Source organism: Mytilus galloprovincialis, chromosome 10, assembly GCF_965363235.1.
Source record: "Mytilus galloprovincialis chromosome 10, xbMytGall1.hap1.1, whole genome shotgun sequence".
Lineage (NCBI taxonomy): Eukaryota > Metazoa > Mollusca > Bivalvia > Mytilida > Mytilidae > Mytilus > Mytilus galloprovincialis.
Genome location: NC_134847.1, coordinates 60,533,858 through 60,560,835, shown reverse-complemented (window position 1 = coordinate 60,560,835; position 26,978 = coordinate 60,533,858). Strand labels below are relative to the sequence as shown.

At 31.7% G+C, this 26,978-nt stretch overlaps 1 protein-coding gene across 5 annotated transcripts in view; it reads right to left on the bottom strand.

Annotated features, from left to right (window-relative positions):
* Positions 1-26,978, bottom strand: part of LOC143048016 (uncharacterized) — a 54,737-nt gene that overhangs the window by 8,962 nt on the left and 18,797 nt on the right. For 3 of the 5 annotated variants that reach the window (XM_076221436.1, XM_076221438.1, XM_076221437.1), the window contains 5 exons: positions 12,033-17,423; positions 9,944-10,029; positions 8,637-8,700; positions 6,452-7,357; positions 628-5,361 (listed from right to left, as the gene is read on the bottom strand). In XM_076221436.1, the coding sequence (XP_076077551.1) occupies positions 628-5,361; positions 6,452-7,357; positions 8,637-8,700; positions 9,944-10,029; positions 12,033-17,423 (11,181 nt within the window). Of the gene's footprint in view, positions 1-627; positions 5,362-6,451; positions 7,358-8,636; positions 8,701-9,943; positions 10,030-12,032; positions 17,424-20,404; positions 26,974-26,978 lie in introns of those variants that run through there. The other 2 variants (XM_076221435.1, XM_076221439.1) reach the window with 2 other exon arrangements.

The following is a 26,978-nucleotide window of genomic DNA, read 5'->3' as shown; positions in this document are numbered from 1 at the left end:
AGTATGGATTAAAACAAACAAATTCTTAAAAGCTTTATGAAATATAAATGTATAATTTCTTTGAATTATAAATTGAAAAATTAATATTAAAGTACTAGCTCTGTATGTATTTAGCAATTATGTAATCCAAATCAATCTTTAAATTATTTTTAAACTCTCAATAACTACTCAAGTTTACCTTTTAAGTTAAGAGAAAAAAATTTAAACAACAACTAACAGGCTATTACTTGCACTTGGAATTATTTTTAATTATGGAATTTGCATAAATTCTTGTGCTTCGAAATTTTTAATAAATTCCATGTTTATTTGGTATTATAATGTTTTGAGCGGATCATAACACTTTCCATACAATGTATTTTGTATAGAAAGTGTTGTGCTCGGCACAGTACATTCTATTGAAAATGTACTATCTTCTTTGTAAAAGAAAGTGTTCTGTGCAGCACAGAACATTAATGTAGAAAATAAACATGGAATTTATTAAAAATTTCAATAACAAGAAAATTAGCAAATTCCATAATTAAAAATAATTCCAAGTTCAAATAATAGCCTGTTAACTGGAATAAAAAGAATAACCCCTCCCCCCCCCCCCCCCCATAAAAAACCCAACCCAAGTGACAATTTACACACCTGTCTTGCAAGCTGTTGACATCGTGCTTCTCTCTGTTGTAATCTATGATTTAACTGGTTACTTTCTGTTTGTGCCTGATTCTTCTGTCCCATTGCCACATTAAACTGTTTCTGTAACTGGTCATAATCTGCCTGAAACCTACTCGTCTGTTTTCCATCCTCATTGGACAGATTTAACTGAGATTGTAGGCTATTTTTATCAAATACTAATTGTTGTAATTCTCCTTCAACTTTTAGTAATTCCTGATTCACTTGAACGTTTTGATCAGAGTTTGTTTCTATTTGTTTTTCAAGATCTAAAATATGTTTGATCAGTCTGTCTTTTTCTCTTTCAAAATGGTCTCTTTCTTCTTTGATGATTAATACATCTTTTTGAGACTCGCCTTGTTTTAACAATCTTTGATGAAGTTCTTCTATTTGCTTTGCCATATTTGAATTGTCATTAATGATCTTACTATATTCAGCATTCATACTATTTAAATCAGTTTGTAATTTATCAAACATTGCACTTTTTTCTGCTAACAATTGTCTTAACTTTTCATTCTCTTGTTTCATCATGTCATTTTCTCTTGAACTAGAATCGGGAGATTTCCCAACGTGTCGTACCTGTTCACGTTTGATATTTTCATCAACCTCCACAACTTGTTTCACATCCAAGTTATTCAGGAGAGAACTTATCTCTAAATTCTTTTCCTTAATTTCATTCTTCAAATTATCAACATTTTTCACAGCTTCTGAATATTTTTCTCCCATTTCTTGGAATTCTTTCTGTAGTGAATCAAACATTTTGACCTTCATTTCTTGTGGACTTGTCCTCGACCTCAACCTTTCATTCTCTGACATCAATTCATTGAGTTCTTCATTTATAATATCTAACTGTTCTCTCAATCCTTCAACTTCTGAGTTATCAGCCTGAGTGTTTTCTGCAGCTTGCTTAATAAGATCACTATTTTCTTTCTCTAGAGATTCAAATTTTTTGTTCTGTTCTTCAAACTCACTTTGTAACTTGTCAAACATTTGTACTTTCATTTTATCTGGTCCAGCACCTTGTTTTAGATTCTCATTTTCTGACATTAATTCATTTAGTTCCTCATTGATCATTTGAAGCTGTTCCTCCAAATCTGTGACCTTGGAGTCATTAGCTGCCACTTGAGGTTTGTCAGAGTCTCTAGATTTTTCTTGTTGCACAGTTTTAAGTTTTTCATTCTCTTCCATTGCAGTACTGTATTTCTCAGCCAGGTCAGAGAATTGTTTTTGCAATGTGTCATACATTTGTTCTTTCATTGCTGCAGGGTTAGATTTCAACCTTTCATTCTCAGACATGACTTCATTGAGCTCTTCATTAATAAGTTCCAACTGTTCTTCAAGGTCAGTGACACGATCGTCTGAGGAAGATGTTGTTTTTCCTTGTTTTAAACTTTCAAATTCTGCTTCTTTCTTTTTCAGTGCTACCTTAGTTTGATCTAGATCATCCTTCATTTTCTTCCAATTTTCCTCACTGATACCAGATTTGTGTTCCTTCCTTGTACTTTCTAGCTCTAACCTTAGATCTTCAATCTCTTCTTCTAGTGATGACATTTCCTGAAGTTTCCAGTCAAGTCCTTCTCTTTCGACCTGTTGTTGTTTACACAATGTACGTAACTTTTCAACTTCCCTTTTCAAATCATCAACATTATCAGCTCCTTGAGCATTTTTAAATTCAGTCTTCAAGTTTTCTATTTTCTCCTTGGAGTCTTTCTTTTCATTAATCAGATCTTCTCTTAGACCGTCCATTTCTTCTACTATTTGTTCATGTTCTGATTCAAGTTCAGAGATTCTAGTTTTTAAAACAGCTAACTGATTATTTTCTTGTTCTAGTTCAGATATTTTCTTTCTCAAATCACTGACATCTTCACCACCACCTTGAATTTGTTTGATTTTATGAAAATGTTCCTCTTTTTCTCGATTCAATGTTTGTTTTAGATTAGCAACAATTTCCCTGTAACTTTTACACTCAGATTCTAGTTCATCACACAACGACTGATTTTCCTTTACTTGTCTCTCATTATCACTTTTACTTCGTTCCAAGATTTCAATTTCTGATCGTAAAATTTCATTTTCTACATGCAGTGTTTCTTTTTCTTTCAATCCTTGGTTCATAGATTCTGATAATTTAGAATTCTCCTGTTTTAATATTTGACAATCATCAGATAATTTAAGATTTTGAGATTTTAACTCTGTTAATTGAGAACTTTCAGTTTCAATTTGCTGAAGCAAAACTTCAATACGACTTTTATATTTTGTCTCATTTTCTAACACATGTGTATTCAACTTTTCATTCTTTAATTTTTCTGTGTCTAAAGATTGTATCACTTCCTCTTTTTCTCTTTTAACACTTTTAAATTCCAGTTCATATTTTTCTATTTCTTCTTTCAAAGCTTTAGTTGATGTCTCTGCATTAGCATGGCTACTTTCCAAATTTGTTGTGGTCTCAGAAAGTTTTTCTTTAGTATGATCTAGTTCAGTTTGTAAAGCCTGATTTTTAGCCTTGAAAGCTTTAAGCTTGGTCAACATCTTCTCACATTTTGTCTCATTTACTGACAACTTCTCATGTAAAGTTTTAATTTCATCTTTAAGAGCCTGAATTTCATTATTTTCTTCAGGGGCTTCTTGCCTTAGAGGCACAACTTGTACTTTTTGGATAGCATCACCCCACCCCTCCTGGACTTGAGAATCCTGGCCATATTCTGGTGCTGACTGTTTAAGTGGTTCAATGGCTACCTTTTCTATGGTATCTCCCCATGCCATGTCTGTAACATGAGCTACATCTTTATCCATTTTCTCAGTTACTTCTTCTTTTCTTTCATTTAACTTGTTATATTTAGTTTCTATATCATTTTTATCTTGACTAAGAATATTACATTTCTCTGTCAGTTCAACAATATCTTGCTTTAAATCTTCAACATCTGTTTCCAAATCATGAATTTTCTGTTGTGATTTATCCAGTTCATTATTTAATTCTATTTTTACTTGAGAATCTGTGGCTGAATTTAAAGTTAATGTTTCACATGTATTTTCTAGTTCTTGTAGTCTCTGAAGAGATTCAATTTTATTTTCTAATTCTATTTTCAGATTAAGAATTTGTTCATTTGCCTGAGAAAGTTTTCCCTCTAACTCGACTCTAGCACTATCTTTAGATAGTAATTCTGACCTGCTTAGGTCTAGATCTTCTTTATTACTATTCACCTCTGTTTGCAAATGTTCATTTCGTGCTGTAATTTCACTTATTTTTGCTTGCAGTTTCTGACATTGCTGTACAAGTTCACTCATAGCTGTCTCAGAGTCTTTGTTGTCACCTGTTACTGCAGAGAAAGATAACTCCAAATCTTGCTTTTCTGTTGTTAATTTGTCAACACATAATTTAAGTTCATGATTTTCATCTGAAACCTTTACAAGAGTCAGTGCTAACTTGTCCTTTTCTTCATAAATATTTCCTGTAGACTGTTTAAGTTCTTCAACATGTTTTGAAAGCATTTCTTTTTCACTGAGAAGACTATTGTTTCCTTCAGTTAAAATTGCAATCTGTTCTTGTAAAGACAAATTCTCTGCTTTTAAATTTTCAATATCTGTGACCTGATTGGTTAATTTCAAAATTTCATTTCTTAGTGATTCATTTTTTGTTGTCAGTTCAATTAATTCTGATTCTTTAGATTCAATTTCATTTTGAATCATAGTTATCTGGTCAGAGAACTGACTTTGCAATAACTGTTTTTCTTCTGTTTGATTGGCTAATTTAGTTTCAATTTCTTTCATACTTTCCTTATACTGATGATCTAGTTGTGAGATTCTCTCTTGCAGAGACTGATTTTCTTTTATTTGATTGGTTAATTTGGTTTCATAAAAACTTTGTAAGTCTTCAACTTTCTTTTCAATTTCATCACCTAAAGTCATTTCACTATTCTCTAGTTTTTGTTTTAGGACACTAATTTCCTGTTCAGATGTTCCGATAACATCTTTTATGATTTCAGAAACTTGATTCAAATTTTGGAAATCTATATGATGTAACTGAGGTGTGAGTAGTTTGAGACTGTGAGCAAATTGAGATAAATTTTCTTCATGAAATGCTAACTGATTTGATAAATCGACTATCTTTAAAGCTGTTTGTTCAAGATTTTTCTGAAGACTTTGTTTTTCTTCTTCCAGTTGCCCTTTTTCTATTTGACCTTGTTTTACATCATTCTGAAGCTGCTCCACTGATGCTGTCTGCTTTCTGACTTCCTGTTGAAGGGATTGTATCAGTTCTTCAAAATTTCCAACTCTTTCTTCCATTTCTTTAACATAACTTTCTTTATCTTCAGTTATTTTTTCTAACTCTAAAACTTTTGTTGATAATTTTTCAATTTCTGAATGTTTTTCTTGAAGTTCCTGTTTTTCCTCTTGTTCTTTCAACTGAGATTTTTCTAAGGAGCTATTTATAGCAACATGATCATTCGAAAGTTGTTCGTATTTTTGTGACAATTCTGACAACTGATTTTCTAATGCTGATTTTGTTTCTTCTAATACTGTTAAAGATTCAGATAATGTTTTGAACTTTTCTTCCATTTCTGTATACTGATGTTCTTTTGTTAATAATTGACTAGATAAGGTTTCTATTTCAGATGATTTCTGTTCTAGGAGTTCTTTGACTTCCAATAATTCTGCCTCTTTGCTTTCAAGTTCTTTTGATTTTGTCTGACTATCCTCTTCTTTATACCCCTGAATAAAAAAAATAATGTAAAATATGTTTGTTTACATTTAATAAAAGAATAATTGTATACAATATTTTACATGTAGGTTTCATTATAATATGTCATTTTGATTAGCTAACAGCAATCTCACGTCATTCTGAAATTAACCTTCATTTCAAAATGAAATGTAACATTCATGATGACACAAGCTTCCGCAACAAAGTGCACAGGTCAATAAGAGAAAAACTTGATAAAAATTATGTTTTCATGATCATAGCAAAAAATGTACTTTTAAGTATTAAATGCTTTTTCCATTAATTTAGAGGGTTGTTAGTGTTGACCATGTACATTATGATTTTTTAGAAATGAAGCGTTTCATACAAAATGTACTTCCAACAAGCATTTATACACCAATAAATTTACAAAAAGAAGCATCATTTATAAAATGAATCATTCTTTTTCACCTAACAATATTTCATATCTTTCAAAAAGGAAAACAATGGAAATCAAAATAATCATTTTTAGTTATGTCAGTTTTTCAAACAAAAGTATGTTGTCCATTGTTAAGAGTTCAGGTTGACCTCTAAGTGTTATGTCTGTTTTCTGTTTTGTTTTTAGGTGGCTGTCTTATCGACATGTTATGATGTATGCCAATAACATTTTTATTTGATAACTGATTTTTTGTTAGTGTCAAACAATTTACTTCACAGTGAAAAATTAACTTAGAGCAATGTTGAGTAAGTTCATATTTCCGAGGGAAGAGTAGCATCTTTCCACCAAGCACCTTCAATTATGCAATTCTTTACAACATGTGAGAAAAACTTTAAAATTTGATTAAAGAGTTACGGTACATAGAATTGTTTTTACAGATCTTGATACAGTTTTAGTCATTATTTTACTGAAGTTTAATATTTTATTACAACTGTTGTAATATTATCATCACATATTTTATATTGTAAAACTGGATTTTACACTGCAGATATGACCTAAATCAGCAACAAAAAGAGCAAGTAGGGTTTTGTAGCATGAATTAATACACCATTAGTGGTTTTCACTTCTAAGTTACATTACTTGTAAGGAGTCCTCTAGTTTCTGTCTAAATTCAAAGTAATACAAACCTCAACTTTAGAAGCTTCTTCTTTTTCTTTGATTGTTTTCTGTAATTGGAACTTCAATTTCTTAGCAGTAGCAAGTGCTTTCTTAAACTGAAGTTCTTTATCATCAAATGCTTTCTTCATTTCTGCAAGTTCTTCCTCCTTCTTGGACAAAGACTGTTTGATTTCACTTATTTCTGCCTCCCTGGTAGTAAGGGTAGCTGTCAGAGATTCATTTGCATCAGCCAGGGGAGATAATGTCTCCTCTTCTTCTTGAAGATTTTCAACCAATGACAAGATTTTCTGATCTTTTTCTGAGACTGTATGTTTTAATTTTTCTACAGACGTTTGTAACTCTACAATTTGTTGATCCTTTTCTGATAAAGACTGATTAGAATCTTCTAAGGCTGTTATCTCTTCATCTTTCTCTGTTATGACATCCTTTAAATTATCAATTAAACCTTGCATTTCGTTGATTTTCTCTTCTTTTTCATTTGAAGCCTGAATCAAATTTTCTACTATTCTTTTCTGTTCATCAACGCTAAGCTGTAGTTCTTCAGATAATCTCTCATATTTCAGTCTCTGTTCACCAAGTTCTTTAAGATTTTTCTCACATTTTTCAATGGTGTCATCTTTTTCAGCTATGTTTTGATTAAAAGTTTCTATCATTTTCGTTTGTTCCTCCACAGTGATTTCCAGTCTCTCTGACAAACCTTCATATTTGCGTTTCTCTTGTGATATTTCTGATACCTCATTTGCATACTCGTCAACTGTCTTTTTGTGTTCATCCTGTTGAGTAAGTAACTGCTGCTGAAGATTTTCGATTTCTTGCTTAGAGAGAACACATTCATCTTTAAGTTCTTGAATCTGACTGGTTAACTTGGTAATGTCATGTTTCAGATTGTCTCCATCATTTCTACTAAACCCATTCTGCAAACGGAATAAAACAGATAAATAAAATTGATATACCTTGAATTTACATAAACTTTTGCCTTCATTGCCATAAAACGCTCTTCAACATTTGTTTACAAGTTTTGGTTTTTCAAATATTTTGGCCTTAATCATAACATCATCAAAAAGACATTTATTATCATAATGCACATCTAGTGCAGTAAAATTGGTACTGTTAATATGTTTTTTCCTACCTAAATTTCACATTTACTTTTAAATTTAAAACTAAATGATAAAATCCCTTAAAAGATATTTTAGCATCCAAGTGTAGGGCATCTTTATAATATTACCTCTGTTTTATTAATAGGTTTTGCTTCCTTGTTTTTCATATTCAATCAAAATATTTGTCTATTTTTTTTTAGTTACACATAACTTTCTCAGACCTTGGCTTTATCATTGCAGCTAGTTTTTTTTGGTGGAAGAAGTCAGAGTACCTTGAGAATACAACTGACTTTGGCAGTAAAACTGGCAGCCCTTGCCAAAAAACAGAAATGTTGAAGTTTGCATGCCTTTATAGTTAGATATAAGAAGATGTGGTATGAGTGCCAATAAGACAACTCTCTATCCAAGTCACAATTTGTAAAAGAAAAAACATTATAGATAAAAGTACAGTCCTCAAAACGGAGCCTTGGCTCATACCAAACAGTAAACTATAAAGGGCCCAAAAAAATGACTAGTGTAAAACCATTCAAATGGGAAAACCAACTTGTAGGTATTCACCATAATTATCTGAGTTCAAGTATAACATATAAGCAACAGCAAAAAACGTTGCTATTCAAACTGTCTTAATGTAATAAAGTTATCTTAACTGCTGTAAATAAAATGATGTCAGATAAATTATTTGCTGGTTCCTTATCCTTGAAATAAAATAATCCTTTATAAAACTTGGAAACATGTATAAAGGGGAGGCTAGTGGGAGGATGGGTTCCAGCTAACATGTTTAACCCCACCACATTCTGTATGTAAGTGCCTGTCCCAAGTCAGGAGCCTGTAATTAGGTGTGGCGTTTGTTGCTATTTTATATATTTGTTTAACATTCTTTTTTTTGTACATAAATCAGACCATTAGTTTTTCTCGTAAATTGTTTTACATTTGTCATTTCTTATAGCTGGCTATACAGTATGGGCTTTGTTGAAGGCCCTATCCTATGTTGACCTATGGTTGTTAATTTCTGTGTCATTTTGTCTTTTGTGGAGAGTTGTCTCATTGGCAATCACAGCACATCTTCTTTTTTATATAAACAAACCAACTACATTACCTCAGCAGCAGACTGTAATGTCTGGACCTTTTCAACCATTACAGCTTCCTCAATAAATGGCACTCTGTAATATTAAAAACATGCTTTAGTTATAACTATAGAAAAACACTCCTGATGAAAAGCACAAAATTTCACTTATACTAACATTATCAACAAGCTATATAATAATTGATATTGGATTAGTACTAGACATCCAGTGGCATTAATTCGTACATGAATTTCAAGATGAGAGCATGCTTATTTGATATGAATTTCATATCTGTGCTAGACCAACATTTTAAGTCAGAAACTTAATGTGTACTTCACACAGTAACATTCTGCAGTTAAACAACTCATCCCACCAACACAAATTATTCTAACACTGAGCCAACCAAATTTTGCTCTTTAATGCTACATGCTTTGAAGAAGAAGCAGCAATCCCCAATTTTTAAGTTGTTAGACACAGCTAAGGATTCAATCAACAATCTCCTGTACTCCATTCGAGCATGCTGCCATGAGAAGAGTGGTTAAAATAAGAAGGATTGATTTCATTGAAATTAAAAAAATGTCCATATTTTATTGTATCTCACCCAAAAAGTTATCAACAAGAGCAGATTGACTCTTATATGTGACTTTTGTAAATAGAAAACTCAGAATATGCAACAATAAATCACTATTCCCTGCTTGCATTATCTTTTTGATTTTCACTAAAATTTGAATATATTAAACAGTCCACCTGATAGAAACATTTGTTCATTTGTATTAACTTTCAAGCTGATGTGGCCACAAATTACTTCGAAACAAAAGTATGAACAGACACACACACAAACTGGAAAGCATTATGCCCTATATACTAGATAAGGAGTGTTCCAAAAGAAATCAAAATACATTAAGTCAAACATCCTGAAAAAAAATGTTGAAATCAAGAAAAACAACTTGCATACTATAGAGGTAAGAATGTATTACTACTTGGCTTTCTTTCTTCCTTTTTGTTTAATGTGTTTTCATTTGTAACTATGCTTTCTGATTTCCCCCTTGATACTTTATCTTAATTTAGTATCCTTAGAGATGTGTTTGCCAATGTCTAGGTTACCCATGAAACACCAGTCCTTTAAAAAAGTAGTACTGGTTAGATAAACCATGATTCACTTATATGTCGGACATATAGCTTGCTGTTCGGTGTGAACCAAGGCTCTGTGTTGAAGACCATACTTTGACCTACATTGTTTACTTTCAAATGACTTTTACAAATTATGACTTGGATGGAGAGTTGTCTCATTGGCACTCATACCACGTCCTCTTATATCTATCGACTGAAAAACTCTTACTTCTGAATCTTTAGATCAGTATTACCATCCATCTCTTCTACATTCTCTCTGTGACCACCTTGTACAATATCAGCCATCTGCTGGATCTACAATGTACAACACATGTGTCATTTTATATGTTTGGTAACATATGTGTTAATAAATATAAAAATCCATAATAAATAGACATTTAAAAATAATAAATGTACATTACAATTGAATTTGAAGAAATTTAAATCCAAATTATTGTTTTCTCTTTAAAAATATGTATGTTATTAATAAAATATCAAATGAGAAAAAAAGCAATTCAGTAAAGCTTGGGAAATGCTGGAAAAATATAAAGCTACATCAAATTCTACAGCAAATTAACAACACTTAAAATAAATTGGTCCTTTACAGGAGACAGAGAGGAAGTTTGTGCTTGTTCAGAAACTTTGATGGATCTATATGTTCTTTAAATTTGACATAAGATAATGCCTCAGGGAATCTTGTTGAGGAATACATGTAAATACACATGTTTAATGTCTTTTCATTCCCAAGCATGCATCAACTTTCAATTTATAAAAGTAATACTGGTACATATTGCCGTAATCAGCAATCCTAGTTAATATATTACAATGTATTGAGAATCTCAAGACATATTCTATATTTCTTTAAATTCTGCTTAGTCAAAATGTGTCTAAAGGAAAGTAATTTTGTGATACAGTTTCTATTTCCTTGAAGCAACTTTGACAACATTATGTTTTCCATAAAAACCAACATACATGTTATTCCTAAGCATTAAGCTAGAAAGTTCTGCCTCATTTTCAATTCTCTTGAAATATTTAATAAAATCTTGAAATATTAAAAGAATTTCTCAATTTCTAAACATTTACCAAATAATTTGTAACCACTTACTCCTAAATTCAATTGACTTACTGAAATCATATGATAAAGCCAACGAAATGTTTCTATATTCCTCACTTACAGATATAATAACCACTTGTACTGATGACACTGGCCTTGATAAGATAAGAACCATTCACTTAACACTGGTACTACATATAATTGTGTATAGTTTATGTGTAGATTTGTATACATATATATATATATATCTATAGTTATACCAAGCATGCAGTTACCATAAGCTAACCAAAATCATGCTAATTACACGAGCTTAATATGTGTACAAAAATATATGAGAAGGTATATTAAATAGTGATTATATTTTTCAGTAACTATTTATTAGATATAATTCAGGTAAATTATATGAAAGATATTTTTAACTTTCCAGGACACTTATTGTGCATATAGCAATGCATTAATCTATATTGATAGCCTATTTGCAGACTATTTTTTACAACCAAATAAAACTATTCTTACTAAAAATTTAAGTTGTAATGTCTGTTTACATATCACTAAAGATTACTACACTAATTTTATTGCAGCAAACAAGAAGATGATGAAACTAGAACAAAAACACTGCAAACAAAAATAAAAACTAGCTCACTAAAACTTGGAATTGTCAATGACAATAGATGATATGTGTAAATATAAAAAAAAACTTAATCTGAGTGAGTTTTATTAGCAGTTAGCACTTTTAAACTGCACCAACACACAAATCAATGTCTTTTAAATTTGAAATTGCAGTGCACTAACAGATACAAATTTGAACATTATATCAAATTTAGATAATTTAATAGAGCAGAAAACAAACAAAAACACAAATCTAAAATGAAAATGATTTGAAAAAAAACCCCAAAAAACACTTGAAAGGAAACATTGATTTGTGATGAAATAAGTGTATACAATATGCTCCAAAAATGTGCTTTGGGTACACAAAAGCTATGACACATGTACATGACATCAAAGTTATTCTTTTAATTAACTATAAATCATCTTTCAAAACATATTTCTTTAGTCAATCTATTTTTGTACTAAAAGTTAAACACATTTTTTGGGACCCCTTGAAAAGTCCTTGTACATATACTCCACTAAAAAAGGAGAATTTTAGTAAGGTTTGTGTACCCTGTGTTTATCCAATTATGTGATATATCAAACATTAGTACCTACACACAATATATACACACTAGCTATAAGTATTGAATCTGAATATGCATTTTTTTCTTACATTTTCTGTTTTTCCAGAAAGGTTGCCATCGAAACCAGAGGCAGTGGCTGTTTCCAACTGTTTTAGTTGTTGTTTCAATGTGGAGTTTTCCAAAGACAGTCTATCAATATTATCTTCCAACATGTTAACTTTCTCTTCATTTTTACGCAACTGAAGTTTTAACTCGTCTTCAATTTTATCCTTTTCTTGAATTTGCTCTTTCATTTGAACTATTGTCTGCTCAGCTTCTTGCAAGGATGTGACAAACGCCATTTTGGATGCCTCTGTCACTTCCAGGATGCTTTGTTTACCGTACAACTCTTGCATTAAGTCTGTGATTTTAGCTTCCTTTTCTTGTAATTTCTGAGCATTTGAAGCATTGAATTCCTCAATAGTATTCATTATTTTATCCTGTTCCTCTGATTGTTTATTGTACATTTCTTGCATTTTTTTCATTTCTTCGATCCTTTTCATCAGATCATCCTGTATATTATTTAGACTTTCTGTAAGAGATTTTATTTGTTCATCCTTCGATTCTATCTGTCCTTCCATTTCATTCACTTTTTCTATATTTTCTCGTTTTGATTGTTCAATAGATATAATATAACTATCTTTTTCTTGAATAAGTTGTTTTGATTTTTCACATTCAGATTCAGCAGATGATAATCGTTCACGTAAGTTTGTAATGGCAATTTCTGATTCTTCTAGTTTCAGACTAAAAGATTTTTTACAGTCTTCTAGAGCATTTAAAGTACGTTCAAGTTGTTCACATTCATTTTGATACAATTGCTGTAGATCCTGCATTTCATTGCCTTGCCGTGACAGGTTGTCTTTTAATCTTGCCAACTGACTTTCCAATTGGTGCATTTGATTGTCTTTTTCGCTAATTTGTCCTTGATCTGGGACTACTAACAATTTCTGTTTCAAATCAACTAAACTTTGTTCTTTTTCCTCCAATTTCAATTCATAATTGTTTACAATCATTCCCATAGTTTTGGTGTTTTCTTTTTCTTGCTCTACTACGCTCTGACTGTTTTCTAGTTCTTTTTCAAGCTCTGTTACTTTCTCCTCACTTTTACTATACTTTGAAAGCAAATCTGATTGAGAATGCTTCAAATTCGAAAGTTCTAACTTAAGTTTTGTCATTAAGTTATTGATATCTTCGTTTTGAAGAACTTCAACCTCATGTGCTGATACTCCAAGATCATCAGTAAGTACTTGCAAAAGTTCCTGCTTCATTTGTGTAACACCTGAGCTTAGTTGTTCTTGGAGGTAGCTGACAGTGTTGGTAAGCTGGGCAATTTCCTCACACTTTGCTTCTTTCTCAGTCACCATTTGTTGTAAATCTGATTCTTTTTTCGACAACATATCTTGTAAATCATCGATCGCTTCAGTCATGGTTTTGATTTTTGAATCTTGAGATTTCACTGCTTTTTCAGTTTCCATTACCAGATTTTCTTTCTCTGATTTCAAAGTTTTCAGCATATCTTTATATAACTCTTCATTATGACGTAACAGATTTGTATCATTGTTAAGTTCTTCAAACTCTTGTTCTGACTCATCAGCAATCTGTTGTAAGTGCTCACATTTTCTTTCCATCTCAGCATTACTCATTGCATATGAAGAGTTCTCACCCTCTAATTCTTCTATTCTGGATTGCATAGAAGCAATCTGATCATGGTCCCAAACACCCTGAGAAGCATTTTCTGTTTTTAGAGATAAAATTTCTTGAGTTTTATCTTCAATAGTTTTACAAAGTTCCACCTTCTCCTCTTTCAATGAATCTAAATTATTTTGAAATATCTCTATATCTTTTTCAAAAGTTTCTCTTAAAGAAAACAGTTCATTTTCCTTACAGCTAAATTCATTTTGTAATTTTTCTAATGTAGTTTTCATTTCATTCACATGGATGTTTTTAGATTCAAGTTCTTGTTTCATGTTGTCTAGTTCACTTTTCAAGTCCAGAACTTCTCTTTCTGGCACTACCAGTTCATTCTGTGGACCTTCACTCCCAGATTTCAGTGGCAGTTCCTGTTGTTTTTTATCACTTTCGATAGAAACTACATCTGTTTCACAGGAAGTGCTGTGTATCATTTCTATATCAGATATTTTTTCTTCATCCCTGATGGGACTTTCTGGCAAAGTTTCAGAATTTTCCATTGAAGTTGGCTCTAAGATTTCCTCTATTATGGGTAGCACATCTGAAGCTCCACTACCAACTAGTGACACATTTCCTACAAGGTTATTTATTTGACCTTGAAGCTTTTCTATTTCCTGTCTATACCATATCTCATAAGAACTCCATGTATTCTGTAAACCTGTTATTTCTTCATTTTTATATCTTTCTATCTCCACCTTTTGATTTTCAAGTTCTGTCTTGTACCACTGTTCCCATGCTAACATGTTACTAGATAAGTTTTCAATTTCTTCAGATTTTGCGATGTTTTCAACTTCATATTTAGTTACTTTTTCTTCAAGTTCTTTGATTTGTGTAACATAATCCTGACAAAGACTTAAAGATCCCTCAAGTTCTTTTGATTTTGAAAGCTGACCTTCCTTTAATGATTCATTTTCAGTTTTTAGAATGAGAATTTCATCCTCTAGTCCAGAAACTTGTGAAGATTCACTACTTTGAGATTCGGTTTCTGACATAAGTTTATTTAACTTTGTGTCTTTTGCTTTACAAAGTGTTTTCAATTTCTTTATCTGTCCATTCATTGCCTCTTTCTCCTTGCCAATTTTTTCTCGTTCAGTTTTCAATTCTATCTGAAGGTTTTCTAATTCTGTTGCAAGGTTGTCAGCATTGTCAGGAGTGGTTGGTAGCTCCACTGACTGTAAGGGTCCTGAAGCTTCTTGTTTATGGAAAGTTTCCTGAACAACTGTCTCTTGTACCATTTCTTGTCTCTGGTATTGCTCTGAGACCATTTTCTCTTCATGAATTGCATGCTGTTTTTGGTTTTCATGAAATAACTGTTCAAATTTGTCCTTCCAAGTCAATGCATCCTCTAGGTCTTGTGACAGCATCCCTACTTCTTGATCACTATATTCTAACTTCTCCATCAGATGTTGCACTCTTTCATTCAAGACTACAACATCCATCTCTTTATCAGCGATTACGTTCTCCTGTTGAGATACAATGTCCTCCATTTTAGCCACCTTGGCTGCTTTTCCTTTGCTTACTTTCTTTAACTTTGCTATTTCTAAATTTAAATGTTCTTTTTCAACAAGGACATTTTGTAATTCTATTTTTACTTTATCTACACTGCCATCACCGTCTGATACTTGTCGACGAACAGAAGCCACACTTTGTTCAATCTTTTCCTTTTCAATCATCAGTTCTTTCTTCTCACTTTCCAATTTCACAATATGTTCATGATTTACATCTAAATTTTTCTTGAATTCTTCAATTTGATAATCCTTTTCATTTATGTTTCTTTGCAACTGATCAATATTTGCTTGTAAGTGATAACACTTTTCCTCCAGATCCTGAAAATGGGCCACTGACTCATTAAGCTCATCTCTTAAGCTCTCTTCTTCACTGTATAAGTCATCAAGTCGACCATTTAACTCATTTATTTGCTCTTTGAGAATGACAACCTCAGTATCCTTTTCAACAAGAACTTTTTCTTGGACAACGACAACTTCTTCAAACTTTTTAGCTTTTACATCCTTACTTTTTCCTAGTTTTTGAAGTTTACCTATTTCACTGACAAATTTTTCTCGTTCTTCCTCGACCTCCTGAAAATTTTTGTTCATTTCACTAATGTATTCTTCATCTTCCTTTAATTTGGCCTCAAGTTTCTTAATTCTCACATCTTTTCCTTTAACTAGAGCTGACAACTTTTTATTTTCACCAGTCAATTTATCCCGTACCGTAATGGCTTGTTGTAGTTCATTATTTATTTCTGAAATACCAGTCTCTCTTTCCCCAATAACGTTTGTAAGCGTCTCTTTGTCATATTCAAAGTTTTGAAATGCTTCTTCGTACTGTTGTTTAGAAGCAAGCATTAAGTCTTTTTCTTCAAAAACTTGTTGGAGTTCAGTTTGACTTTCATCTAATCTGTCAGTTAAATCTTGTTTGACTTTATCTAATTCGCCTTCTAACCAATAACATCTGTCCTTCAGTTCAAAGTTTTCACCCCTTATGATCTCTAAATCTTTTCTAGTCAATTCATCTTCATAAAACACATCATCCATCCTGTGCTCTAAGTTTTTAATTCTCTCTTTCGACATGAAAATTTCAGCATCTTTGTCAGCAATAAGTTTTTCTTGTTCTGAGACAACTTCCTCAAATTTCTTGTTCTTAACATCTTTTCCCTTGTAGAGTTTTTGCATTTTCTGTAATTCAGCATTTATTTCATCTTTTTCAGAGAAATTTATTTTCAGTTGTTTTTCAAGTTCTTCATTTCTAAATTTGGCCTCGTCAAGTTCATAGTTTAACTTTTCAATTGCTGAATCTTTTACTGACAACTGATCTTCACATTCCTGCGTAAAATTTATCAGTTTTTCATCTTTTCCTTTACATATTTGTTGTAATTTTAAAATTTCATTCTCTAGATTTTCTTTTTCATGCAACATAAATTTTTCTTTGTCAACCAAGTCCAAGAGTTCATTTTCCATATCTATTGCTATTTGTTCCTTTTCCTGAACCGTCCTTTGCAATGATTCCATATACTGTTCTAAGTATAAGATTTGGTCTTCGTGTGCACCTTTTACTTGGTCATGTTCGATTCTGCTATCACTTTGTGCTGAAAGTACCTCCTCCTCTAGCTGCTGACATCTCATTTCAAGATGTCTATAGTCTATTTCATATTGATCATATTTTTGTTGAAGTTGGTTATAGTCTGTTTCTAGTTTAGTCATTTCAGAATGCATAAACTCCTCATCATAGTTGACATCTTTCAGTTTATTTTCTAGTTGTGTTATATTTTCTTTGAACACAATGATATCTGCCTCTTTTGTGGCAAGTAACTTTTCTTGCTCATTGACAACATCCTGAAATTTCTTTACTTTGGCTTCTCTCCCTTTGTAAAGTTTTTGTAATTTGTTCAGTTCTGTTTTAATTTCTTTAGTTTCATTAACACTTTTGTCTTTTTCCAACCTTAACTTGTCTATTTCAGATTTCATCAGTTCATTCTCTTTGACCAAACTATCATTATGAACAGTCTGCTCTTTAGAAGAACCTTCAAGTCTTCCCTGTAACTCAGAGACAGTCTGTTCTAATTCAGATTTTTGAGATTTTATTTCTTCCACATTTGCTGTCACTTGGGACAATCTTATGCTAAGTTCAGATATTTCCTGTTCTTTAGATAATTTGAAAGCCCCGGTTTCTTCAACAGCTCGAGATAATTTCACATCTTTTCCTTTGTTTACCTTCTCCAACTTCTTAATGTCAGTTTCCAGTTGTTCTTTCTGTGAAATGAATTTATATTATAGCATATAGACAAAAGTAAATGCTGGACTACTGTTAGTTCAGAAATTCATGCATGCATTTATTATTGTAAATCCTTGACTATTGGCATACAGGAGAATCTGGTTAATGCAATTGCAAAAAAAATATGCCAATTATTTTTGTTGCTAAACATTATACTTTCACAATTTTAGCCTTCATAAACAAATACAATACTCTAATTAAAAAATAATATCTTTGAAGTTGAAAATGTCTAATTACCTATACAATAAATTTTCAAAGTACTGTATTGCAATTTATCTTACCTCCTATACATTTCCAGGAATATGATTGGTTAAAAGCGTCCGCGTGCAAACCGTGTATATTTGATATTAGGTTAGTAGGGAGGCGGGGCTTATCTCATACACGGTTAGTAGTGGAGTTACGTCCCTTTATATTCCTTATTAGGTAAGAAGGGGGCGGGGCTTATTTCATACACGGTTAGTAAAGGTGTTATGTCCCTTTATAAAAAACAAAACAGTACTGAGAAAAAATCTTAAAAGTTCCAACAGACGAAGAAATTGATGATTAAGATTGAAAAAAAAAAATCATAAAACACATTTAAACCTTACAAGTCGTTATTGTTGGCATCTGTTTTTGTAGGATCAATGGAAGTATTTTCTTAGTAGACTTTCTCATTTTGAGAATCACTAGTCTTAATTTCACACGTTAAGATAGTCGGTAAGATAAATTCGTTACATAGTGTGCTAGTGACGTAATACGGTATATATGGGGTCAGTAAATTCCATATGGGGATTCGAGCTTCGCTCTCACCCCATATGGAATTTACTGACCCCATATATACCGTATTAGGTCACTAGCACACTATGTAACTAATAGTATTTTTTTGCAATAAATCTTTTTAGATTTTGCATTTTTACAGTAGTGGTCAAGGATATCTGATAATAAATGCACACTTTAACTCTTTACTTACAATAGTCCAGTACATTGCACCATATATAAATCAAATAATTCTTACAATAACTTATATAGTTGCCTTCTTTAATAAATTTCATAACTTCTTTCTATATGAAAATTGAAAGATATGTTAACTTCTTCATAAATATTTCCTACACATAAGGTTTAAAATTCAAGTGTGAACCCTACTTCAGAAATTTAAAATATTTAGGATTATTTTACTATAGGTGAACTTGTACAACTTTTTCAAAACTTCGAGGACTGTTTGTACTTTTTTACATAAAGAAAATAAGATATTTCATGAATTCTAAAAACAGTTTGAAAAGGATGATGTTTACATTTTCTAATTACATCAATCTTTAAGAAGTGCCAAATAAATAAAACATTTTCTCAGTTGTTGACTATATTTAAAGTTGTCTGTATCATATAAAAGTCAGCTTTATATCTTATAGTTTGTTAAAATCAACTTCAATCAAATAAAGAATAATATGTTTTATTAACAATCTTAATCAGAAATAGTATTGATAAATATTTAAAGGAAAACAAAAACTACTTCAAAATTTAAAAAAAATCCTGTACTTTCATTATATTTTTTCAAATTTTAGCATTCAAAGGATTTTAGGTATAGAAAAAGAGATGAAGCTGTGTGAAACTCAATTCTGCCTGACCTAACTTAATATTTCTAAAATTTTTATAATAAGGTAGATCTAATAGAAATATTCTGCATGTTACTAATAGAAAGAATAAGTGTGGACTGAAGAATAAAGTATTTGATAATTCAGTCAAAACTTAATTTATATCAAAAATTGAATTATGACATAGGCAAAAAACATAACTTATCTGAGACCATGAATGGAAAATTAGGCATCCTATACTTTGAAAATAAAAATTATCTGCTAATGATAAGAAACATCAGAAAATGACATTTTCTCTCCATTACTTCCTTGAATGAATGTGATTTCAACCCCTGCCTGCCTTTATGATTTTAGAGTAAAATTGTTAAAAAGAATACACTTTATCAGGTAGTTTAAAAACAAAAATAACATCCTATGTTTACTACACCTATTTCTAAAGGTTTGCAATAATTTTATAACATTTTATTTTTCTTGGTTCTGACCTCTTCCAAATAAGGGCAGGGGAGATAAACTGCATCAATCATAAACTGAATGAAAATGGCCATAACCTAAAGTAAATAAACCTTTACCAAATAAAATAGGATAAACATATTGAAAAACAAAAAATTAAGAGGAATTATTATCAATGTAAAACAGTAGAGTACTTTTTTTCTGCCATTTAAAAAAAACCCTTTCCATCATCTAAATACAAGACTTGATAAAGATAAACAGTAGAGTCAAAATGAAATAATTTCTAATCTTATCTACATTATATGTATATTTCTGACTAATAATGCTCCCTTATTTATGCATTATTTCTCCTTTTTTCTGTGTGTTTATATAAAATGAAGAAAAAAAAATAAAATAAAAATATCTCATATTGTTCCTGATGAAGGTAAATCCAGAAAAGTGCCTCGGACTTTAAATTATTAAACGTGTTGTTTTTCATTTTTTTTTATCTTCTATTGTCAAAAAAGAGCATGTGTATGACTACCCATTTTAAAATAAAGTTTATATAAATATTATTGGCTGAAAATTTGAGAAAAAATAAAAATACATTATTCCAGGATTTGTAAAAAAGTTAGCAATTCAATAGTCCATGGAAAACATGCATGTCGCCTTGACCAGAAAACATTTTTCAGACTCTTGAACAGAACATTCTTTGCTCTTTCTCCTAAATGCCTCAACTCAGGGCTAAAAGTAAAAACTGCCAAACATTAAATCTTTACTTTGAACACAACTTGAAATTAATCCAGACCCCATCACTTAGTGTTTCACCAAAGAATAAGAAGACTACCATAGTTATTAAAACAAAATGATGAATCAAATTTAGCTGAGAGAAAGGAAATGTAATGATTTAGAAAGAAGAAATGATTTTAGAAGAATATACTGGGTGTTAACATGAAAATCACCTTTTTAGTCAACAATTTATAAGACTCCTTTTGACTAATGAGATCAGTCTCCATATGACTGAAAGTGAGGTCTTTCTCTTCTAATGCTCTATTATTCTCTTCATCCTTGGTGGAAATCAGCTGTTCCAGTTCTCTGCATTTAGTTCTCCAAGCATCAGCATCTTGTTCTCTTTCAACTGTTTTCTCCAATGTTTCTGTCAGTTCAAATATATTTTGCTCTTTTTCTAAGACATTTGTATGAGCCTGTTCACATTCCTGAGATAGCTGATCAAAATCTGTTTGAAGAAGGCTAAGTTTATCTTTGCATGACTTCAATTCTTCTTCCTTTTGATGTAATATTTCTTTTACTGCAGTAAAATCTTCATTCAATGTTTGAATTTTCTCCTTCAAGTCTGCTGACAACTTAGTAATTTGTTCATTTTGTGTTGATAATAATTCCTTATCTTCCATTAATTTGGACAAATTTTCAGTTTTAATGGTCAATTCCTCCTGGGTAGATAATAGATCTAATCTCAGAACATCTCTTTCTTTTAAAACAGAGGACACCTGTTCTGACAGCAGATGATTACTTTCCAATGCAGATTTAATATTTGCTTTCAACTTGATGATCAAATCTTCCTTTTCATTCACCTTAACATTGAAAGACTCAATGTCAATTAGCAGCATATCAACAGTCTGTTTCAAGTTATATTTTTCCTCTTCTGTTGATTTATTTTCTTCAATCAAAGCTTCTTTTAAATCTCTTATTTCTTTAAGTTCACATTCAAGAGTTGCTATTTCTTCTTGATTCTTATGCTGGACATTTGACAACTCTTCAGATTTGAGTAAAAGTTGTTGTTCTAGGCCCCTCACTTTAGATTCTAAATGTCCCATGCTTACTGCCAAACGAGATAGTTCAGTTTCTTTCTGATTAAGTTGATCTTGTAAGTAACACACTTTTTCCTCTTTTTCTGATACACTAGTTGACATTGCTGTCGTATTAACATTGTGTTCATCCTTAATCAATGCTAGCTCATCTTCCAGCTTATCTTTTTCTTGTGCGACTGCTGACAGATTTTCATTCTTGATAAAAAGCTCATCTTTCAAGTTTGAAATAGCTGACATGAAGTCCTCGTTTTCTTTTGTGGTATTTAACAGCTGGTCTGTTTGAACAGTTAGTTGACTTGTCAGGTTAGAAATGGATGCTGCTAATACCTCCTTCTCTTGGGAAAGGGAAAGTAAATTCTCTTCTTTAACAAAATGTTGCTTTTGTAAATCTGCCATTGTTACTTGAATAGCTTCATTTTCAATTTTTACACGTGACAAATCTTTTGCCTGACACAAATTTTCACGTTTCAATTTCATGACAGTGTACCCTTTACTTGTTTCACTTTCCCTTGCAGTCTCTAGTTCTGTGGATAATATGTCAATCTTGACCTTTGTGTTATGTAACTCTTCCGCTATTGCTTGTTTGTCATCATCCAATTTTGCAATATCATCCTTTAAAGCAGATACTGTTGACATTAAGTCTTCAATTTCATTCTGTTGCTTATAAAGTTGTTCACTCTTCTGTTCAAAATCTTCTTTCAAATTAGACAAGCTAGAAATTAATTGTTCTTTCTGATCAATTAATTCTGTAAACTGTGTGTCTCTTTCAACCAATTGCTTCGTAGCTGTTTCATTATTTTGAGTAATGGAGGACAACATGTTTGTTTTGTGTGTCAGTTTCTGTTCAAGGTCATTTATATGTGTAGCTTTACTGAAGACATCTTCCTTCGATATATCAAGTGAAGATAAAAGTTCCACATTTTCTTGTTGTAAATTTGAAAGTTTCTTCTTGTCATCTTTTGTAAATTTCATTAACTGTGCAATCTGATCATTTCTACATAAAGAATCTTGTTTCTCCTTTTCAATCTCTGCAGACAATACTTGAACTACATTAGACAATTCCTCCTGTTCAGATTCAAAGGAAGATTTGATCTCTTTTAGTGAGTACAGCTCATCTGTTGTTTTAGTTAGTTCATTCCTTGCCTCAGATAGATCACAAATTAGGGTCTCTTTTTCCTTTGCTAAATCATTTAGTGTAGTCTCATATTGCTTAACTTTCTCTTCAAGGCTATCAAATGTACTTTTAATAGTTGCTTTTTCCTGAAGTTGGTTTTCTATCTCCTCTGACTTTTTAGCATTTTCTGCTTTTAAACTGGCCAGCACAATATCTTTCTCTTTCAACATTTTGTTATTTTCATCTTTCATTATTTTCATGTTAAATTTAAGTTTTCCAACCTGATCAAATGTGCTTGTCACAATGTCAGCTTTTGTTTCCAATTCACTAGATAAAACATGTACCGCTGTTTCCAGTTCTTTAACATTCTGTTCTAAATTAAGTTTCTCCTGTGAGAGGTTTACATTTGATGACGATTCTGAATCAAGTTTTGAGATAAGCTCATTAATCTCCTCTGATAATTTAGACTTTGACAATGCCTCAGCTTCAAGTTGTGAGATCATCTCTTCCTTCTCCTTTAATAGTTTCAATTTAAATGCAGATTCAGTTTCCAGTTCTATTTGCAACTCATCTTTCTCTTTTGAAAGTGAAGATATCTCTGATGTTGTCTTCATTAATTCTTCTTTCAAAGTAGACAAGGCTGCCGTCATTTCATCTTTTTCATGCTGTATATCAGAATATTTTTTTGTGATATCTGATAGTTCTTCCTTTGCAACTGACAGGGATAGATTTAAATCATCCTTTTCTTTCACAAGTTCTGAAGTTCTTTCATTCAGCATACTTATCTGTTCGTTCAAAGCACTTATCTTGCCCGTCAGAGATTTCACTTCCCCAAGTGATGCATCAAGTTGATGCGATCTTGTTGTTAGTTCCCCCTTCAATGATGAAATATCCAAAATGAGATTATCCCGTTCTTGTGTGATAGAAACAAGAGTCTCATTTTTCTTTGAATCATTGTCCATCACACTGACTAGTTTTGCCTCTAAATCTTCTTTTTCTTTAACAAGAAAAGAAATTTCCTCAACTTTCATTGCTATTTCAGACTTCAGAGATGATATTGATGTTACAAGGCTATTTCCTTCCTTCCTTAATGTTTCAACTTCAACCACTTTTTCTGACACAAATCCTTCTTTTTCATCAACAAGTGCTGCTAGATCTTCACACTTCCTTTTTAATTCCTCTTCTAAACCAGTTGATCTCATCATTAAAAGGTTATTTTCTTCTTTAAAACTAGAAATAGATTCTTTTAGACTAGTAATTGTGGTTGCTAGTTCATCTTTTACTTTATTAACGGAAATCAAATTCTGAGAGTTGTCTTCCTTGTCTTTCTCAAGATTTGCAATGGAAGACAACAAATTGTTTTTATCCTCTGACATAAATGCCAAGTCTTTTCTAAGTGTGGAAATATCAGATAATGACTTCTCATTTTCTTTTTTCAAGAATGAAATTTCTTCATACTTTTCAGCTAGTGTTCCTTTTAATCTTTCTATGTCATCGGTCAATTTGCAAATGTTTTCCTTATTTTCATATTTCTGTTTGGATATCAAATCTTCTTTTGAAGATAGACTTTGTTTAGCTAATTCATTATCATAAGATAAAACAGAAAAGGTTGTTGACATTTGTTCAAGATCATTTTCCAGTTTTAATTTCAATTCTGTTTGTAAATGAACTTCTTCTTTAAGGGAGTCCAAATTTGATAGCAGACAATCTTTTTCAGCTGAAATTGAACCGATTTGTTCAAATTTGTTTGCTAATTCAATATTGAGTTCTGACACATTTGTTTGCAAACCATCTGTCTGGTGCATCAGCAATGACATTTTTTCTGAATTTTTTTCTATTTCACATTTTAAACTGGTCTCAGAAGATATCAACTGATCTTTTTCTTCAGTCAAAGCAGCTACAGTCAACATCAGTCCATCTTTTTCTTTTTGCAAAGAATCAAAGTCAGTTTTAATAGTTTCATTACCCTCCTTAAACATTGAGACTGTTAACAATAGTTGTTCTTTTTCTTCCAATAAATTATTTAGTTCTGTATTTTTCAATTCTAAATTTTTCATCAAAGTTTCTTTTTGTTTGTTGATGATATCTACATCTGTGGTTTTAATTTGTAATTCATCTTTGATTTCAACAATTGCGGCCTTCAAATTTTCAGTATCATGTGTTAAGTCAGCTATAGTTATATTTCCAGTTGACAATTCCTCTTTGACATTGGAGAGATCAGATAATAACCCATCATTTTCTTTCATTATGCTCTTTATGTTGTCTGCTTTACTAAATATATCATCTTGAAGACTTGATATTTGAATGAGCAGGTGCTCATTCTCATTTTGAGTTTCAGTAAGTTTTGTTTTGTGTCTCATCAGCTCAGATTTCAATTTTACAGAAGTGTCTTCTTTTGCAGCAACATTTTGCACTGCTGTGTCTAATTCACTTGACAAAATATTAACAGATGACAAAAGCTTTTCCATTTCTTTTTCTACTACAAGCTTCTCATCAGCTAACTGTAATTTCAGAGTCAACAAAAGTTCCTCATTTTTTGTCACTGCATTTGTAAGGTCAATTGATTTATTAGACAATTCTTCCTTCAAACTTGATACAGTTGACATCAGGTCATCTTTCTCCTGTGTAACTGTTTCAATGTTTTCTTTGAGACTGGTAACTAGAGATACCATATCACATTTATCTTGTGTTAATGTGGCCAGTTCTTCCTTTAAACCAGTCACAACTGAAACAAGATGCTCCTTTTCTTGTGATAATGTGGCTTCTTTTTCTGATCTAATGGACAACTCTCCTTTAAGACAAGAAATAGTTGACACAAACCCATCATTTTCTTGTGTGGCTATGATAAGTTCTTCTGACTTGTGAGATAGTTCCTCATTAACATCAGAAACAGTTAATTTCATACCATCTTTTTCTTGTGTCAATGTAACTATCTCTTGTGATTTAATTGTCAGTTCTTCCTTTAAAATAGAAACAGTTGATACCATATCATCTTTGTCTCGTGTCAATATTGACAGTTCTTTCTTGAGAATAGAAATAACTGACTCCACACCATCCTTACTATCTGCCAATGAGGTGATCTCTTCTAACTTTATAGCCAATTCTTCTTTCAAATCAGAAACTGTGGACGTCAAGCCATCTTTTTCTTGTTCAAGATTTGTTATCTGTTCTGACTTGTTGAATATCTCTTCCTTAAGATTTGAAACAGTTGAAATGAGCCCATCACTTTCAGTTTTCAGTGTGACAATATCATCTGCGTTGTTAGACAGTTTATCTTTGAGAGTACAAACATTTAACATCAGATGATCATTCTCTTGTGTGACTGCCATTAATTCATCTATCTTTTTAGCTAATTCTTCCTTAACACTAGAAATAGTTAATAACAAGCCATCTTTTTCTTGTGTAAAAATTGCCAGTTCCTCTTTAAGACTAGAAACAGTTAACATCAGGCTATCTTTTTCTTGTGTCAGTGTGACAATGTCTTCTGATTTGTTAATAAGTTCTTCCTTTAAACAAGTAACTGTTGATAACAAACCATCTTTTCCTTGTGTCAGTGTGGCAATGTCTTCTGATTTGTTGGTCAGTTCTTCCTTCAGACTAGAAACCTTTGACAACAGACCATCCTTTTCTTGTGTCAGTGTGACAATGTCTTCTGATTTGTTGGTCAGTTCTGATTTCAGAGTAGAAACAGTTGACATCAGACTATCTTTCTCTTGTGTCAGTGTGACAATGTCTTCTGATTTTTTAGACAGTTCTTCCTTTAGACTTGAAACCGTTGACATCAGACCATCTTTTTCTTGTGTCAGTATGACAATGTCTTCTAATTTGTTGGTTAGTTCTTCCTTCAGACTCGAAACAGTTAACATGAGACCATCTTTCTCTTGTGTCAGTGTGACATTGTCATCTAATTTGCTGGCAAGTTCTTCTCTAAGAATGGAAAGAGTTGACAATAAGCCATCTTTTTCTTGTGTCAATGTGAGAATGTCTTCTGACTTGGTGGTCAGTTTTGCTTTGTGTCTTATCAGCTCAGATTTCAGTTTCACAGAAGTGTCTTCTTTTGCAGCAACATTTTGCAATGCTGTTTCTAATTCACTTGACAATATATTAACAGATGACAAAAGCTTTTCCATTTCTTTTTCTACTACCTGCTTCTCATCAGCTAACTGTAATTTCAGAGTCAACAAAAGCTCCTCATTTTTAGTCACTGCATTTGTTAGGTCATTTGATTTATTAGACAATTCTTCCTTCAATCTTGACACAGTTGACATAAGGTCATCTCTCTCATGTGTAGCTGTTTTAATATTTTCTTTAAGACTTGAAACAAGAGATACCATATCACATTTCTCTTGTGTCAATATGGCCAGTTCTTCCTTTAAACATGTAACAGCTGAAACAAGATGCTCCTTTTCTAGTGCAAATGTGGCTTCTTTTTCAGATTTAATGGACAACTCTTCTTTAAGACAAGAAACAGTTGACATCAGACCATCTCTTTCTTGTGTCAAAGTTGTCAGTTCTTCATTAAGACTTGAAACAGTTGACATCAGACTTTCTTTGTCTTTTGTTAATGTGGCAATTTCTTTCTTGAGAACGGAA